The sequence below is a fragment of the Myzus persicae genome, unplaced genomic scaffold (genome assembly GCF_001856785.1).
Source record: "Myzus persicae strain clone G006 unplaced genomic scaffold, MPER_G0061.0, whole genome shotgun sequence".
Taxonomy (NCBI): Eukaryota; Metazoa; Arthropoda; class Insecta; order Hemiptera; family Aphididae; genus Myzus; species Myzus persicae.
In genome coordinates, this window is record NW_019101948.1 from 266283 (window position 1) to 284533 (window position 18251).

Here is an 18251-nt window from a genome sequence, read left to right on the forward strand (position 1 = left end):
GGGGGGCAGTGAAATTTGTTTTGACTCCGTCCCGCGCCAGAAAACGATTACTATCCGTCAGTGGATAAGGTACGCACGTATATAGGTACATTTCCCGCTAGTCCTTAAACATTTAACACGTAATTTAAATAAGGGATACGAGTTAGTTTGAGCTAGAATTTTGATCAAGGTATTATGGTCGATAAGCATTTTATTATAATATTACTGTGTGCGCCATGAACATTGTTGATCACTTCCGACACAACACACTATAATAGGTATTGTCCGACTTTAAGGCTTATAATGATAATTAGTATAATATTTATATTATTGTGTATCGTATTATCATTTTGTTTTGCTAATGGGACAAAATAAATGTTGAGGAATGAATGTATCTTTTTGAATGTTCTAAATTGTAATACGTCGTTTCCATTCAATTTTTCCAGAGACGTTGATGTACCAGACACTATTGTTTAGTACAACTTGTTTGTTGACTAGAAATATGTATAACAGATTGGTCAACTGATTAGTTATGACGTGATTTGATGTATTATAATATGGTTACGATACTTAGAATTTGATTGACTGAAAACTAAAACATAACTCAATTATTGTTCACAGGTTTTGCTTCGCCCAAGAGACCCACTCAAAATCCGGAACCGGATCCTTTGCCGACATTTGGTTCCCAAGGAAGAAGATTCAGAGTGGTGACAAATGACACCGTTGTCCTCCCGTGTGACGTTATCAACCCAGGTGAGTGCTACTTGAGATGTGTATTATTAAATATTAAAATATTTTTAATTAGGTATTATATTATACTACAATATATTATTAAAATATATTTTAGAGTTTTAAGTACATTTTTTTTTCTTTCAGACGATAATCGTCAAATAAAATATAAAACTGTTTTAATAAATATCGGTCGGACTGGGTGGAACTTGTGGGTAATGATCGTGAATAATCGTGTCCCGAAGACATTTAAAAAGAACGACGGGTGTTTTTAATTTTTAATTTGTTCGGCGGTCTCCAATGTTAAATTTTCGTACATGCACTCTGATTTACATATTTAAGGTTGTTACACCATTATAACAACGAAAAAATAGCCGTTTCGCCTGCAGAAACAAACTTAGAAATGCAATAAATTAAACGGCTTGGGTAAACACGCGAGCTCGAAAAATAGTGAAACACTAGCAGCAGGTAGTATATTTCGAAAGGGTTATGGGAAATGTTATTTTTACACCTCCTCTACCTTGAAATATATTGTATTACATACTTACAATTAAAATAATTATGATCAACTATTTTATTCGTGAAAAACTGTAATTATAATGAAATTGTAATTAATACCTTTGATAGACGATTAAACGTATCACTGTCGTGTAGGTACTACAGTGATATAATTATTATAATAGGTATGCAACTATTATTAGAATATTATGAATACTAAAATATGAGGAAAAAAAATGTAATGTGTTTTCATTTTGATTTCAATATTGTTTTTAAGTATAACTACCGAGTTCTGTATGTATTCAAGTTCAAATGCTTACAAGTGTCTGTAAATATTGACTTATAAAAAAATAAATAAATATCAAGAGTTATTTTATGCACTATCAAATCGGTATAATATATGCCGTCTCTCATGGTTTTGTACTCTATGAAATGTAAACATGATTTTTTTTCCCGAACTCGTAATAAGTTCAGAACTTAAATCACAACACGCAAACGGTTTGATGTGGCCACAAATGGACTTTAAGCGTCCCTTTATTCTTTGCTTAAATAAACAATTTATGTATATTACAATAAGGACAACAACTGCGAGCCTCGCAGAGGTATACCATGCAAACCGTAAATTCTTCTTTTGAAGTATCAACATTTTTAATTTGATTAATTCTTAGTTAAATATTGGAACATAATAACTTTGAAAAATATATTCTTCCCAACGTCTTAAATTCATAAATAACTGATTCATACTTTCATCGTAGTACCTACGTTGACGAGCGTTTTGTTTTTATGTCTCGACTTCGTAATTTGTTACGGACTTATCCAACAATAACATTATTAATACAATAGCGTACCTGCCTACGCCAAATTATTTGAGTTATTACGGTTTATCGTGATTCGTGAAATATTTAATCTATAAGCGCAATCTAAATTAAATATTGCTGGAATAATGTGATGGTTCGTAAAATATAATACCAAGACATGCAAGTATGCAATCGAACTTGCAGGTGAACCCAGTCGAGTCGACTCGAACTAAATCCCAATATTGTAACTGCGTACATTTCTATTGACTTGTTATTATATGGCTCAATGGTTCTGTCAATGTTTTATACTTAAACAAGTTGCTAATGAAAGTTATGAGTATATTACGAAGTATCTAATGTGTGTGTTCGTATTAATGATGCAGTGTCCTAAATCAATATGTTTTTCAAAAATATAATATTTTCAAAAAGTAGAATATTGCTGTGACACATTTTTTTCGTTTTTAGAAAATATTATTCGTTATAGTGGCCACAATTTATTCTAAAATTGATAGTATATAATATAACCATCATGGTTGAAATATACAGGTTATTGCATAATATAGACTAGGATTGTTAGAATCAGATGCACAATGGCTGCGTAAAGGGATATCAGAAATATAATTCGTTCTTATTTCATGTAAAATAGCTAGTTCCTTTTGTGCTGCCATTTTTATCATCAAACATTTGATTGGCAATGGATATATATATACAATAACCTTGTATGTTTCAAACTACGGATGTAAAATTATATTATTATTTTTTACATCTTATTGAAATGAAACAATTTCTAATAAAATGTCCGTGAATCGTTATGTTAACTGATTCGTCACTATTATTATAATATGAGTTAATTTTTTATGATATGAGGCAGAGGACATTACTTAATATAAAATGTAACCTAATTGATAGCAAAACTTTAAATAGCAATGCAATATTATAACAAGAATAGTAAGTTTTTCTTTAAAAATATAGATGGTATATTTTGTTATTTTGTAAATCATTTATGACCATAATAACAGTTACTTATCTAATAAATTGATAATTTATAAAATTTGTTTTTACTTCTTTTGTTTATTAAATTGATCATTGTTATAACGCGAATAATATTGATAGATGTGTTCATCAATATTCATCAATATTAACATATAAATACATACTTATTTCATATTGATCAATAGATTATCCTATAGTTATATAATCAACAAACTACAATACCTATATTTTATTGGTGCATCACTGAACATACATGTACAGTAACAAGAGCTTTAAACTAAATCTTTTATCTTTGATTTGAATACCTTCGTTATGATCTGATAGGTCGTTGATATTATAATGAATAATGATGCAGCTTCTACGTGACAAACTTAAATGTTTTTATATTATGTGGCCATGTTTATTAAGCGTTTTTCCCGAAACTCAAAGTCCTATCTTTTGTACATCTTTAAGTATACAGATATAAAGTTTTTCTATGGGTTTCTTAAATAAAGAACACGGAGAAATGTGATAAGAAAAAAGTTTGAAATACATCTCGAGTATTCTTGTCAATTTTTAACTATAGAATGATTTAAAGTGTTCACCAAAAGATAATAATTCAACTCCTACACCTATTTCTACTTATCATGTACAGCGTACACTTATATTTTAGCTCCAGTTATAGGTATATTTTGTTAGCAATTGTATTTTCTACTCCATTTCTTACAAATTAAACAATCGAATCAAAAACCGTTTTCAAACTATGATGAAATTAAAAAAAGCGCAAAAGTGATAATCACTTGTTCTAGGTAAATTATTGGTAAATATTAGCTTAGTTGATTATGCGTATTGGGTTAAGTCGGTAGAAAAAAAATCGACGAGAAGTTAATGTTCACTAAGATAATCCTGCCACGCTTAACAGATATTTTTTTTAGGTATTTTTTCTGCTAAGTTGTATTTGATTTTTCGTGGAAGTGGATAATCCGTTAATGTTCATCCAGTGTGTAAAATGCAAATGTATTAAAAAAAAATAGCTCCATAGATATCCATTGGTATTCTAAGCGTTCACGTGATATTGAACAGTGAAGTTGAAAAAAAATAAACCCATTGTCTTAATGTTTGTTTTTAAACGATAGCGCTTTTTTCTTTTAATTCGAAACCTTTTCGACACTCTTAGTTTTAATAGTCAATATACTCTTTTACCAGACTGAAAAATAAATGAATAACAAAAACTGCTGTCCACTGAACCAAAGATCATGGTACGCAAAACAAATACAATTCAATTTTTTTTTATCTTTTTGTTCCTTGATTTTTTTTTAATTTTAAATTAACACTACACTTACCCAAATTATGGAAACCTACAAAATGTTGTTGTCATTATTTGTGGTTACAATATATTTAATTTTATATTTAATTTGACATTAAAAGCAATAAGAATTCAAAAATATTTCCAAACATTCTTCTGGAGTATAGGTACTTTCTTGTCTTTTTTTATTTAGCACTCATTTCATAAAAAATAAAACAGATAGGTACTATAATATAATAACTGAAACAATGCAATGCAGGAAGATTTACAACAAGATTGACTATGAATATTATTGTTCTAAAACATAACTTTCATTTTTAATATAATATACCATGTACAAAACCCACACACATTTGAATTATTGTCATGAAATAAGAAATTATGTCAATTTTACAATATACATATATTTAGCTGGTAGAGTGTTCACTGTTCAGGTTTTCTTAAAATGCATAAGAATCTTAAAAAATACTTCTAGGAACAGTACCTAATTAATTTTTTTCTCTGCTGAAAAGGTTATATTCTTATTCTGTGCACTTGGTGCATGTAGGTACAGCACACTGTCTTGAGTCTTCACTCTTGATTTCCTCTCATAATTTTGTGTTTGAAACAATATTTACTATTCAGTGTTATATTTTAAAAACAGTTGGATTTAAATTATTTTTGTTTTTTGAAGTTTTGTTGTGATCATTAATTGGTGGGCATATGAAAAAAGAACAAGTAACAATATTTGCTTTTAATTCAAGTGATAATAAAACTGTTTAAATTTTGAATTAGGATTACAGACGAGAATTCAACAAAAAATATCCATATGTTTCAAAACAAATCGGATCCACATTATAAAAGCATTCGTATTATGTTCAATTATGTTGACCAATGCCTTTTTAATGTTACAACTGATAATTAAATTAAAATATGTTCACACGCAATAATTAATCACAAAATTGTCCTTCGTCGATCATTCTGATTTTTTAAAATGAAATGTTACCATAACAATGTTCCAACAACAAAAAACATTGTATTATTTAACTGCGTACCTATGTAATGTTTTTTTTTTTTTTTAACTGGTCATTGGTGATACAAAGTTAAATATCGTGAAGCATTTTCTGACCAGCTGATTTTCATTGAAACTATATCATGATTAAACACGTTCGGTGTAGACATAGACTCTATAAGCAGTAGACAATACTAAAAAAAACAGTATTCCTATTATTTTAATCGATATAATTAACAACATAAACATAGGTTTATTGTTATTGTACGTGAGTACACAGTTAAACTTCATGTTTTGTAATTTTCAATTACTTATGAACCCAGAAACTCGGCCGGTTATTATTCTCAACATTTTTACAAGATCATCGGCATTGTTTTTCGAATTACATTAATATCTCTTGAAAGCACAACAAAAGAAAACGCTCTGGAACACGAAAAAAAAAATGGAAAATATTTTTAAACCCCGATGAAAAATCTCCCCCATGTTGTCGTCGTTCATTTGTGCAAGGGTCTCACTTATGGCAACCTGAGCACACACAAAAAAAAAAAAAAAGATAATAAAACAGCAGTAGTATAACAATAAAAGTTCATCATACCTACCTAACGCAGCCCCCTTCTCGATGCTAATAATACCTGGCTAATGAAAAATTCTTTTCATAGCTTAATTTTACGCTCCGATTTTTTTTTAACTCTCTCTTTATAGTCGTACATGTGTTGGACACCCTCCCACCCGCGGAATTATATATATTTTTCACTGTCCCCCGGCGAGACCTTTTGCAATTCTATATAATATTCGGTCACGTACTCCTATCATAATATAATGTGTAACACGCGCGGATAAGGTTTACTGACGCCGCTGGTATAAACAATTTCGGTTGACATATAAAGAGCAAAAGGTTTTCATTTTGTTTCATATTTATTTGTGTTTAATGATGGCGTCCGCCGTCCGGTGGTGAAATATCCAACAAACGTAATAATAATAATATTATGTATAGTGTCATTAGAGCCGAAAATTATGTAATGGAAGACGTTGTACGTCTACTAAAAAATTCCAGCACTAAAATATTCAACGGATTTTATATTATCCTTAGGTTTTCTTGAAACTCTTATGGGAATACCATTATTTAAATGAGAAAAATTTACAAATCAAATGCATTACATAATTTAAACATTATTATACATCGAATAACAAGAAACCATTTCGTGTGATGTAAAATAAATCGAATTCTCATTTTAAACAATCTTTTTAACTTAATCGTAAATCGTTAATAATATCGGAGGATTTACGAATTTATTTGTGTTCGCATAACGCATTAATATGTAATTATAGTTTATGAAACCCGGAAAACAGACAGTTGGTTGCTTTGAATGACATGATTTTTGTTTTCATGTTACAAATAAAAATGTCTTCAATTATAAATGTTATTAGCCTACTTTATTTAGATTTACATTTTGATATTATCTGTCAGTACTTTTTAGTCTCTAAATATAATAATATGCACCCTTAAATATGTGTGTGTGTGTGTGTTTTCCTGTGTCAATAATATCGTCTAATCAATAATTTTATGTGTTTCGAAGTAGGATCTTGTCGTTTTTCGGCATCGAGCTTGGATAAAATAAATATGTTCGCATATGAAAAAGATTCCATGTTTACTCGAAAATGGTCAAAGTTTTTTTTTTAATAGGTTTAAATGCTTATATTTCTTATTTAGGTTTTTTAATAACTTTTATACTAAAATCTGTGTTCAATTAAATTAAAAAAGTTGTGGCTCGAAACTTTGAGTTTTATTACGGCCATAAAATGCTTTCCAAAAAAATTCTTCATTATAAAACCAATATCCAATACAGCTCGCTCACTCCACTTTAACTCTAAAAGAAAAAAAACAACTACCACATTTAACGGTATCCCATCAACTCACTAGGTAGCCATTTAATCAGCTATATTTTCTTTATAGAGGAAAACATTTATCAATTTAGACGCATAAAATCAGCATTCAATTATGTTAACATAAAATGGTTTTGTGTTCGAAACAACTATTTTGATATTTCTACTGTGGTTTTTCAACAGTTGTATTGAAAATGGCAAAATAATTAACATAATAAAATATACTGTTACCGCATTACCGAATTACCGAAATAACATATTAAACCATCCAGTAGCATACTTATTGAGATAGGTTATTGAATGTCAATACTAATCTCAACTTTAGGTTGTGTTCAAAAGTCTGAAGTACACATTTTCCTTATTTGAGTACCCAAAACAACTCTTGCGTTCCAAAACACATTATTCGAAATTAAACAACGGGTTACGTGATATTTCACAGAACCGCAAGACGAATTATTGTAATACACATGTACGTTTATTTTTCTATATAAATTTAATGTCTGTGACTTTGACAGCTCTAAATGATACCGCACCACGACCCGAGTTCGGATGAAGTTATGTCCAAACCGTAATGCGTTTAGGTTTTTTCGTTCCGCGTAAGTGCCTTTTTAATCCAACACTTTCTTGATACCGCCGCCGCCGCCGCCTCCGCTTGGTTTTCGCTATATTGGAGTTCACATTTATATATATTATTTTCTAAACATTTTTTCGTATAAAACCTCCACCACTCCTCCCACGGCACGATAAAACGTCTTCGCCCCCGCAAGATATTACTGCGTCGCTCGGCGTTGCGCACTGCCTCTATGGTATTTACACAATGATGACTTGAAGAAGAAGAAAAAAAAGTATATTTCATTTCGAGAGCTATCCGTCGTATATACATACGTAATATATTAATATATATATATATTATATATAATGTATAAGTGTATGAAAACGCGAGACGGAATGGTGTGGCACGCGGGGGGAGGGGTAGTATAATAGTGAGGCTTCCCCTGTAATGTTATACGAATTTATGCATACTTTCCACTATACTATTTCGCTCCATTGCGGGCGGAGGTGAATCAAAAACCCATCCATCAAAAGTGCAATTTTCGTATTCATTCATCGTGTTTTAAAATCCACGACAATTTACGGTGCCCACTATTATAAAGTCAACTGCATATTTTCAATATTCGTCATATTTTCGTCCCTCATCATTATTGTCACTGCAGTATGCTCTATGCACAGCGGCGAATGGCAGTCGATATGGATGCACTTAATTAGAAAATCTTATTACCCGGAACACTTCCGGTTTCCGGTATATATCTGCATTCTGCATGTCTCATAAACACATTGTACGTGTATATAATATAGGTACTCACGAAGTACGCTTCGTATTTATTATGTGTACTTACGTCGTACGATCAGCTCGTGGCGTCGAAGACTGGCGGATATTGATCGTAGGCAACAGCAGCAGCAGCTATTGAGTAAATCTCACAATTTTTATTACCTTTTGTAAATTGCAAGTTTCGAACGCGCTCGGCCTACAACTCATTTATTTATATAGACACTGGTATTTCTTAAACATTTCGTCGATAATTATATTCTAGATGAGATATGTATTTAGATATTCGACTCCGAATCATGAATAATATATGATATTCTGCTGTTAATAGTTACACATAACATTATATTATATTATGATATCCGATAGGTGATATGAATATTTTTGGAACAATAATTCTTCGTTTCGTTGGTTGTCACAATATTTACAAAGTGAATAGATTAAAAATAAATTTGACGGTTTACTATACATTGTCTTGCTGGGCAGTCTCATTGAAGTTAGATTGAAAAGCGGTATCCTGAAAATTCAGGTGAATGCAAAGAATCCGACAGCCAGGTTCGGACTGTCCACAAGTACCTACATCAAACAAATAAAATGGACTATTATACATTTATGTCTAGACGAGTAATACATTTTATAACCGAAATGAGTGAGTCGATTTTTTCTCGTTAATATGCAGTCCAAAGTTTTATGGTATTATTAATCGATACTCTGTTGTTAGAATAATAATATATTAAGCCTTTTAATTTGGAAATTAACTATATAACATACCTACTTGGAAAATATTAGCTACTCGACGATTGAACCCTTTTATACCAACTGTTAGTATAACTATTTTGTCACACGTTTCCAACTTAGCGCGTTATTATTCTCTCAATAAAAATGTTAATTAGGCGTAGGTAGCATAATAACCATTACAGCAAAGTACTTCGATGAAGATTCGCTTTCAATAATAAAATAACCATACACCTATGCTTATTCAACCACAGCACGTACATCACAATTTTTTATGCTGCAAACTGCGTAGTACATTCTAGTCAAAAACCATATCCATTACATAATAATAAGTGAACGGATAATGGATATTATACATACACATTATAATTTTATTATTATGGGGTGTCAAAAACTTGATAAAATATATTTTTAAAGCTATCTCTGGGACGTCTACATGGGGGGGGGGGGGTATTAAGAATAACCCGAATTTATCAATGAGACTTTTTTTGATCATTTTTGCAGATCGATGATAATACATAGTAAAATGTGCTTACTAGAAATAGTTTTGTTACTTATATTAGTTTTCAATTTTTTTTGGCATCTATAGGAATTAATAATTATTAAGGCTACTTTAGGTTAGTTTGGTATCTATAATATGGCAGAAGAGGAGATTGTTCACACAGAGCCTCTTCTGCTGCCGGTTAAACGGAAAAGAAAAAAAATGTTATCTATAGTAATTTAAATAAGTTTTTACATTTTTTTTGTAAAAATAGTCTGAAATACTCTTAAGTTTTATATTTTTCATAATATATCGATTGGAAATTTCACGTAGTTGATACTCTGTTCATTATTATTATTTTTTTTTTTGCCAGATTTTTATTCGTAAAAAAAAATTATTGTTAAATTACAAAATATTTACGTACATACGCCATTAGCTAAACAGATGCTGTATTTTAATTTAAAATATAATATCCCTAAATATTTGTTTTATTATTTAATAGAGTTAAATTTGTATAAAATTTTTTTTATATTTTTGTTTATCCCAGTAAAAACTGTTGAATATTTTAATTTTTGGATTATTTTTATTGTTCTAAAATGCGTTATTTTATTTAAGTGCCTAAACATGCAATAACTATAAAACATTTATGAAAAGACAGAAGTTAAATTTTTTAAGGATTTTTTTAGTTTTTATTGACATCCAAACTGTTTTTTAGACTATATGTGTGTTAAAAAAACATTCTATTAATTAAATTCGTTTTCTTAGGTGCAAGCTCTGCTTTAAATAAATAAAAAGAACTCGGATTTATATATTCAGTAAATGTTTTGATTGCATGATCATAAATTACTTTTGTGAAGGGAAACATTAATCGAAACGATGACTAGGTAATCGCAAGTCAACAAATTATTATCAATATTGTCACACAAACGTTAATTAAACTCTATTTGTATTGTTTAGTATTACATCTAACCAAACATTTTTTTCTCCATAATTCGTTGACGGATTGAGAGCAATAATAAAATCTGTTTGGACCGCGAACATCTGTAATTAATTATACTTCCGTCCCAAAACCTGGCTGACCCATTTTTATTAAACGAATAACTACCATCAATCAACTAAACTGAACAGTTTGAACTCTTTCTAGTTTTCCACATTCTAATTATATGAACAATTTTTTTCCTAGTGTATAAAAATAAACCACCAACATCAGTGTTTTGAATTTTATTATTAATGTTCTGTTTATTTTTTCAAAATAATAGTTTTTGTCGCCATCATAAACTGGAATTTTCATTGAGTCTGCGTTTTTATACGATCCAATAAAAGTTGTATTTATTTTAATTGAATACGATTTCTGCGTTATTCATTTACGGTTAAACATTAAAACCAAGATGTATAGGTTCGGATAAAAATCGTTAATTCATAAAATAATATAAACAAACATAAATTAAGGACAAATAAAAACTTTTGATAAAAAAAAAAAAATAATGATCATAGCTGATATGACATATGTATTATCAAAATATAGTATGTAATTATTGTAATACATTAAATGATAATATTATTATAGTTGAAATTAAATCGAAGGAAATTATTTCAAATAAATATTTATGTATAATATTATTATACGTATGGAGATACGTATAACCGGCAGATTTATAAAAGCATTTTTACATAATAACATCAACTTTCAAAAGTGCTCAAATGTATGAAATGTTGGCATTTGATAGAAAATAACGCCCATTAAAACGCAACGTACTTATGTAATATTATTTTATCGTATTTGTGTTTGCCAAGAATTAACCATAATGGTATCGTATACATACATATATTTACATTGGTTGTGTTTTTTTCAGGAGTATACATTTTAGCGTGGAAAAAAGGAATTGCTGTGCTAACAGCAGGAAGCACTAAGGTGTCTCCAGACGAAAGGATACGTCTAGTGGACGGCAATAACCTGGAAATCCGTGATATTCAAACAAACGACGCAGGAAATTACGTGTGCCAAATAGCAACTATGAAACCCAGGGAGATATCACATACCGTCGAGATATTGGGTAAGCTATATATGTCTCAGTAAACATAAAATATACACATACTTATACAGCCGGTACGATCTAATGTCGTTTTTATATTATTTTATATACTGCATAACACATGTATGTTTGTATACACCTGTATACATTGAATATACATAACAAATAATACGTAAGTGTGCACATATTATCATTGAATACATCAAAAGCACAGCGCATACGGGTACGTCATTATTAAACAAAAATGTGAATACTACACACGATAAGCCAACCAATCAAAATACCCAAATATCGTCGTGGTAGCGGTTGCGAAAAGTCAAAGTTTAAGTTGGAAAACAAAAACATTAAATATTCGCTGTAATAGGGTTTTTTACATAATACACACGACGAATTCAAAACTGCAACTGTTTGTATACTAAACGCGTTTTCTACTCACCTAAATCTTATCGGCCGCCGTATATAATAATAATAATAATAATAATAATAATAATGATGATAATATATTATGAACACGTTCGTATTACGTCGTGATACGTCCTGCTCAATCGCATTAAAAGCGAACGCCGATTAAAAAGCAAAAGTAATCCTCTGGGAGCGAGCGATCTCTGAACACTTAGCGTTTCGTCCGTGTATTGCAGTAGGGACGAATAGAACAATTGGCGAGTGTACGAATAATTATTTGACACGCGAGTACCCACCCCGCCGGCGTTTAATATTTATGCGAAGCTTCTGGCCGAGAGCAGTTCCCTCCCCCGTAGTTGCCGGAGCACTATATTTCGCGATGATTCCCCATAGAGCTTTCGGATAATACGATAGACAGAGGGAGAGAGGGGGGGGGAGTGGTAGGTGGATAGATGGAGAGAAAAAGAGCTACAGCGCGAGAGGATGAGAGATAATAGAGAGATGGTGAGAGGGAACGAAAGAAAGAGGAAATCATCGAAAATTCACACGACCATATAGACGGTTTTAGTGTTCTTACATAATTAATGAATACAGCAGAAACCCTTTAAAAAAAAAAAACTGATATACGCTATTAAAGTCTAAGCCCTCTTTAACTTATCCTTTAGGCCTTGGTCATGACCATAACACTAGGCCGCCACACATATAGGTATATTTTTTTCTCTGGAACCAGCTCCTGGTGGACCAATAAACGAGTTGTGGCGTATGGAATAAAAATTATTACGTCTTGGAAGCTGTTGTAACGCGAATTGCTTGAACTATTATTTTGTGTTTAATTCATAATTAAATCGTCACGTTTTCCTTTAGTTCGCTTAAGCATCGGCTGGAAAAATATCCAAACCAAACATGTCTAAGAAGAGAATTTTGAATGTTACGAGAATGAACATTCGTTATTGCTTTTTCTGCGATCCTACAAAAATAAACATCAAAGCGAATTTCTGTCGCTCGTGCCTTTTCCTATTCGCGGAAGTGACCGCAAATGTTTTTTTGTCGTTCTCCATATATCGTATGATAGATGGATTTGAGTTGTTGTGATATTATATAAGAAATGGCATCGTTTCCGGGAAAATCTTCTTCGTCGGTTTTCTCAGACGACGACGAACTAGACATATTTCGTTCCGAAATTCCGCGGCGCAGTTTCCCGCACTTCATCGCGTCTACAACAGAACACGACATTATCACGTTACCACCTGCGCCTCGCTCGTTGGAAAATATGTCATATAACTCACGACCACAAGTCGAGAACTGCTTTTCTCCGCGATGTTACAATATGTGGGATTTCCCGCCTAACAAAGATGCGTTTTGGAAAATTCCGAAAAACTCTGAAATAATGTAATATAGATACAGCGCGTGCGTCGTGGTGCTCGAACGTAATCGCGTTGTTACCACAAATAATATGTTTTGCAGTATTTGTGTTTAATTTTTTAACCCGCGGAGTGGGTAGATTTTGTTTTTTACTCCGAAATTTGCTGCACCGTACTCTACCGTATTTTCCATGATATTAAAAACCACGTAGCACACGCAATTCTTACTCGACTAATTTATTTCGTCAGATGCTCTATTCGTCGACAACTCCGTTGACAACTACAGTTTTGGGAAAAACGCACCGGACATAGATCTATATATTATCGTCTGTATAGTTGTTGTGTAAGCCACCAGTCGCTGCATCAGTACCGCGTGTTCGAGAAAACGAAAAACGCGAGCCGTAACACAAAAATGCTAATTGCGTTTATGATTAAGCTCTTCCGGCGCGATTATATAGGTGCCCGGCACAATCAATCATACGGTTGGTGTTGAGCAGAGCGAAACGCTCTAAGGTATTCGCGGTTAATACCAAATGTAACGTTATCTACAATAAACATTATAATGACGTATAGTGTGCGGAAACTGGACGTTTTCTTTGCGAACAATTTCAGGACGATTTACGACTGCGACGGCGGTGAATCGTGTCACGCAACGATACCGCTGCAAAATGGTCGAAAAAATCTTAAACCGATGAATACGTATAGTTACCAATAGCTGCAGCATTGTCCCGTAGTGTCGACGGAGAAATTTTAATTAATCTATAACCGTTGGATCTGAGTCCGTTAAACCACTAGGTACGTATAGTCATTGTTTAAAGTTTCAAATAATTAAATCGTAATTCGTAGTCATCGAATCCAAGTAAAAAAAATTGATAAATACGAACAGTAGGCTCTCACGCGTATTATTTCTTTAGAGTAGAGCACCTTTTTACTTGTCAAATATAATATATCGTTCATAAATTGTGTTCTATAATACGCGTTTTTGAAGCTTACATTTTCCGGCCTCCACAATGGTTATAATGAAGCGAATCAATTTTAAATGACCAATCAATATTCGTTTAACGTGTAAAATTAAAAACACTTAAAGGAGCAGTCGAATCCAAAATCGAAAAAATAAGAACAACGAGATGCGCTGCGTTTTATATCCATGCAATCCGACGTATAATATATATTATTATAATGTGTGTTTTTGTGAAATGGACAGACCACATTTTCTTCGTAGACCGATCATTTGTTTTTTTCTGTTAATAATATTTATCTTTTTGCCTTTACTGTTTACGCGCACGGTATTATTATCAGCGGCATACGATATTATGCGTGTTTTCGAATATTGTGCGTCGGTTTTCGTCGTTATCAATCTAATAACGATGCCTGACGAATAAGTACCTCTATATACACGCGATACGTCATAGACAATATTTATCTCGAAAGACCGAACACGGTCTGATGCTATAACATCCATTCCGAAACCGCATAACTTATTTAGGGCGCCATTATCAACGGAGAGCCGTGACACGAGCTTGTGTATAATACGTACAATAATAATATGTACATAGGTACACTGGACGACAAACCCCGAGGCACTCAAACACAATGGCGCACACAATAATAAGATTTTCGTATTGACAGTGGTCCAATTCGGGATAATTTTAATGCGGCCACGTGACCTAAAACACGACGGCGGCGGCGTCTTCGCAATATCTATTAAAACATTATTAATTAACGGCAATCCGAGTTCGCCGCCGGTCCGTGCATTTATTTAACCTGCAGCTGCGTACACACAGGTACCCTCCGCCGGCGGTGCATCTGCAGGTGTATTCCGGTGGACAATCACGAGGACGTTCAATATTATAGTCTTGATTTTCCACGGTTTTGCGTTTTCCGTCGTTCGCGGGAGGGGGGCGAAGACGAAATATTGAGCTTAAACCGTCTCGAAACGATGCTGGAGCACCTCCCCGATTTTTCGTTTGGAGCGTTTGTACCGTGTATTATATTATTGTGTAGGTGTAGCGCATTACGTCAATATATTCAGTGTTCGCATAGCAGTATTATTGATAAGACTTTTTTCTCCGATAGATACCGATTCATCGTACGATATTAGAAATTATTATGAATTCGTGTCACACGATATTAATCTTTTGCGTAAATACTGTATCGTTGAAAATTCGTATAAATTCAGAGAAAAAAAAATACGACAACTATAAACATTATACTTTCCCAAACATTCGAAATTAAATTACAATCACAACACAATCAATACGTTATATTATTTTCTTGATCATGATATATTATTATATTGTATAATATAGGTAAACCGTTATGTGCAGTAACAGTTGATCGATTGCTTTATGGGCACAGCATAACACAAATTATACACAGAAAGTGATTCACCAAGCATCATGCTAACCCACCTCCTACACTTTTATAATGCAGTCATTTTGTTTTTGGAATATTGTTTAATATGTGAAAATACCATATTTTTAGATTGTTTAAACCATTTAAGAAGGGCCTCGGGCATCTTGTATGTACTACATTTTTACAAAGAAAAATCATTATCTTCTAATTTAAATTTAATGCTGAATAGATAATTTTTTGAAAGTCTTAATGCATATATTGTGAAATGAAGTCAAGGAGTTTCTAAGATACTTAAAACTACACGTACCAAGAGTACCTATAGGGTTAAAGATACATCATCTATAAAATGCATCTAATAATCAGCCAAGTAGAGGTATCTACTTATTGTACTTTGATAATTTTTCCTAGCATAAAATGCTATTATAATTAATATTACTATAATTTTCAAATCATAATAAAATGTTACTAATAACATTATATGTTCATCTATTTAAACCTATTGCTGTGGAGTATTATTCCTAACACATAATAGAGCTCAATGACTCGGAAACTACCTTCTCTTTTGATTTTTGATTTACGTTGTTAAATACATGCATTTTTAAATACAACGCTCAACAATTATAACTGTGTAAATGGGTGGTCCTCGAGAAGAAAACGTAAATCTCTATATCGTCAGTCCTTGAATCGGCGTAAGAGGTATAATTATTTGAAAACAATGTGGTCCGTTAGTATACTTGAAAATCAAAAATTCGAAATTAGAACAAATTCATTGTCACCAAATACAAAAAAAAAAGGCGGTGTGAGCATATGCTCGGCGAATCACCCAGCAGTCACCCTTTAAGTACAACCGGCCGAGTACAACTAAGGCCGATTTCAGATAAATTAGATATTCCTCCGGTTATATTCTTGAACAATGATAATACATGCTTCTATCACGTGTCGGGGTCCCCACATATTATATACATAATACAGTTAGGTAGGTACTATTATACTATACTCTTATGTGTACACTGTACACACACTCACACACACATTCATCGCTATTGTTTATCCATTTCTGCGGTGGACGGGGAGAGGTGTTATCACGTTTTGTTGTTGTGTGCTCGCGACATATAAACTTCGGATTCGGAACTACATGCACTAACCTATAAGACAGGTATGGAGCCAAGTTTTTCGATAGCGCGTAAAGGGTTGGATCGGTGAGAAGGGCGGCATTAAGTTGACTCCGGTGGCGTGTAAGGACCTCGTACATATTATATATAGTTTCACCGCTGTTTATACGAGGCACGAGGCGAACTATTTGTTTATTTACGATTTATTAGGGGTAATGGAACCGTATAAATGAGGATGGGGAGGGGGAGGAGGAGGAGGAGGAGGGCCGAAACGGTTCGAGGTGGGTATGTAGTGTATATTTATATACGTTTACACACACGCGCGCTCTAAGTCTTTCCGAAATAACTCTAAAAACAACACGGGCGTGTTTGTTTGTGTCCATGACGTAAACTGCAACAGCATATACGAAATGGCTGGAACATTTTTTAAAAACACTTACGTTATCGCCGCCGACGAGATGAGGTTTGGGTTCTCTACGAGTTTAAGCTGACACAAAGTCGCATAGATAGGTACCTACGGGATTTTCGCTTATTTCAGCGTTATGGGACGTAGCGGTCAACATTTTGTGTAACAAAATTTAAAAAGATACCATTTGTGTCCCATTATACTGTTCACAGATCCGATTTTCTCTTCTATTTTGTTTTCGATTTGAATATAATAGTAAAAAAAATCTGAAAGCAGTTTAATTTTAGCATAAATAAATAATACGTATCCCAACGATAATATAATATTATTATAACCATGCTTTCGGGAGAGGATTATAGGTAGACAGGTTTCCCACTTGATAGATTTTTTACTACCTATACTGTATATTTTTTTATCTAAAGTATTTAATTTTAACTATAATATTTTTTATAAAACTAAATTATTTTTTGCAATTTTATTTCGGTTTTGATAGACGACGTATATTTTCTTATAATGGTGTTAATATAATAAAATATCATTTTTCAATACCAGATAACAATTAACAAGTACTATTTTTGTGAGAAAACCCTGTCTGCTGCAGCCGTAAATACTAAATGACAAATGACAAATTCAAAAATAGTAGTCAATAGATCAGGAATCGGGAAATACTGAACACCATAATTCACCGTAAACATAGACCTATAATATAATTTTAATATGAACATGTTAACTATGATGTAGTAATTTCAAAAATAGCTAACCTGCTAACCTATGGCCAAAAACCTCAAATCATTCCAAACTTTAAAAAAAACCATTTAATAGATAACCTTGAAAAAATGTGTGTTCTTATCATATTGTAAAGTATAAAACGTTGAAATAATGA

General features: G+C 32.3%; 1 protein-coding gene across 2 annotated transcripts in view; it reads left to right on the forward strand.

Annotated features, from left to right (window-relative positions):
• The window catches only part of LOC111030842 (neural cell adhesion molecule 1-like), a 195087-nt gene that overhangs the window by 159466 nt on the left and 17370 nt on the right, over positions 1–18251 (forward strand). For both annotated transcript variants that reach the window (XM_022310538.1, XM_022310539.1), the window contains exons 2-3: positions 601–732; positions 11553–11753. In XM_022310538.1, the coding sequence (XP_022166230.1) occupies positions 601–732; positions 11553–11753 (333 nt within the window). The remainder of the gene's footprint in view (positions 1–600; positions 733–11552; positions 11754–18251) is intronic.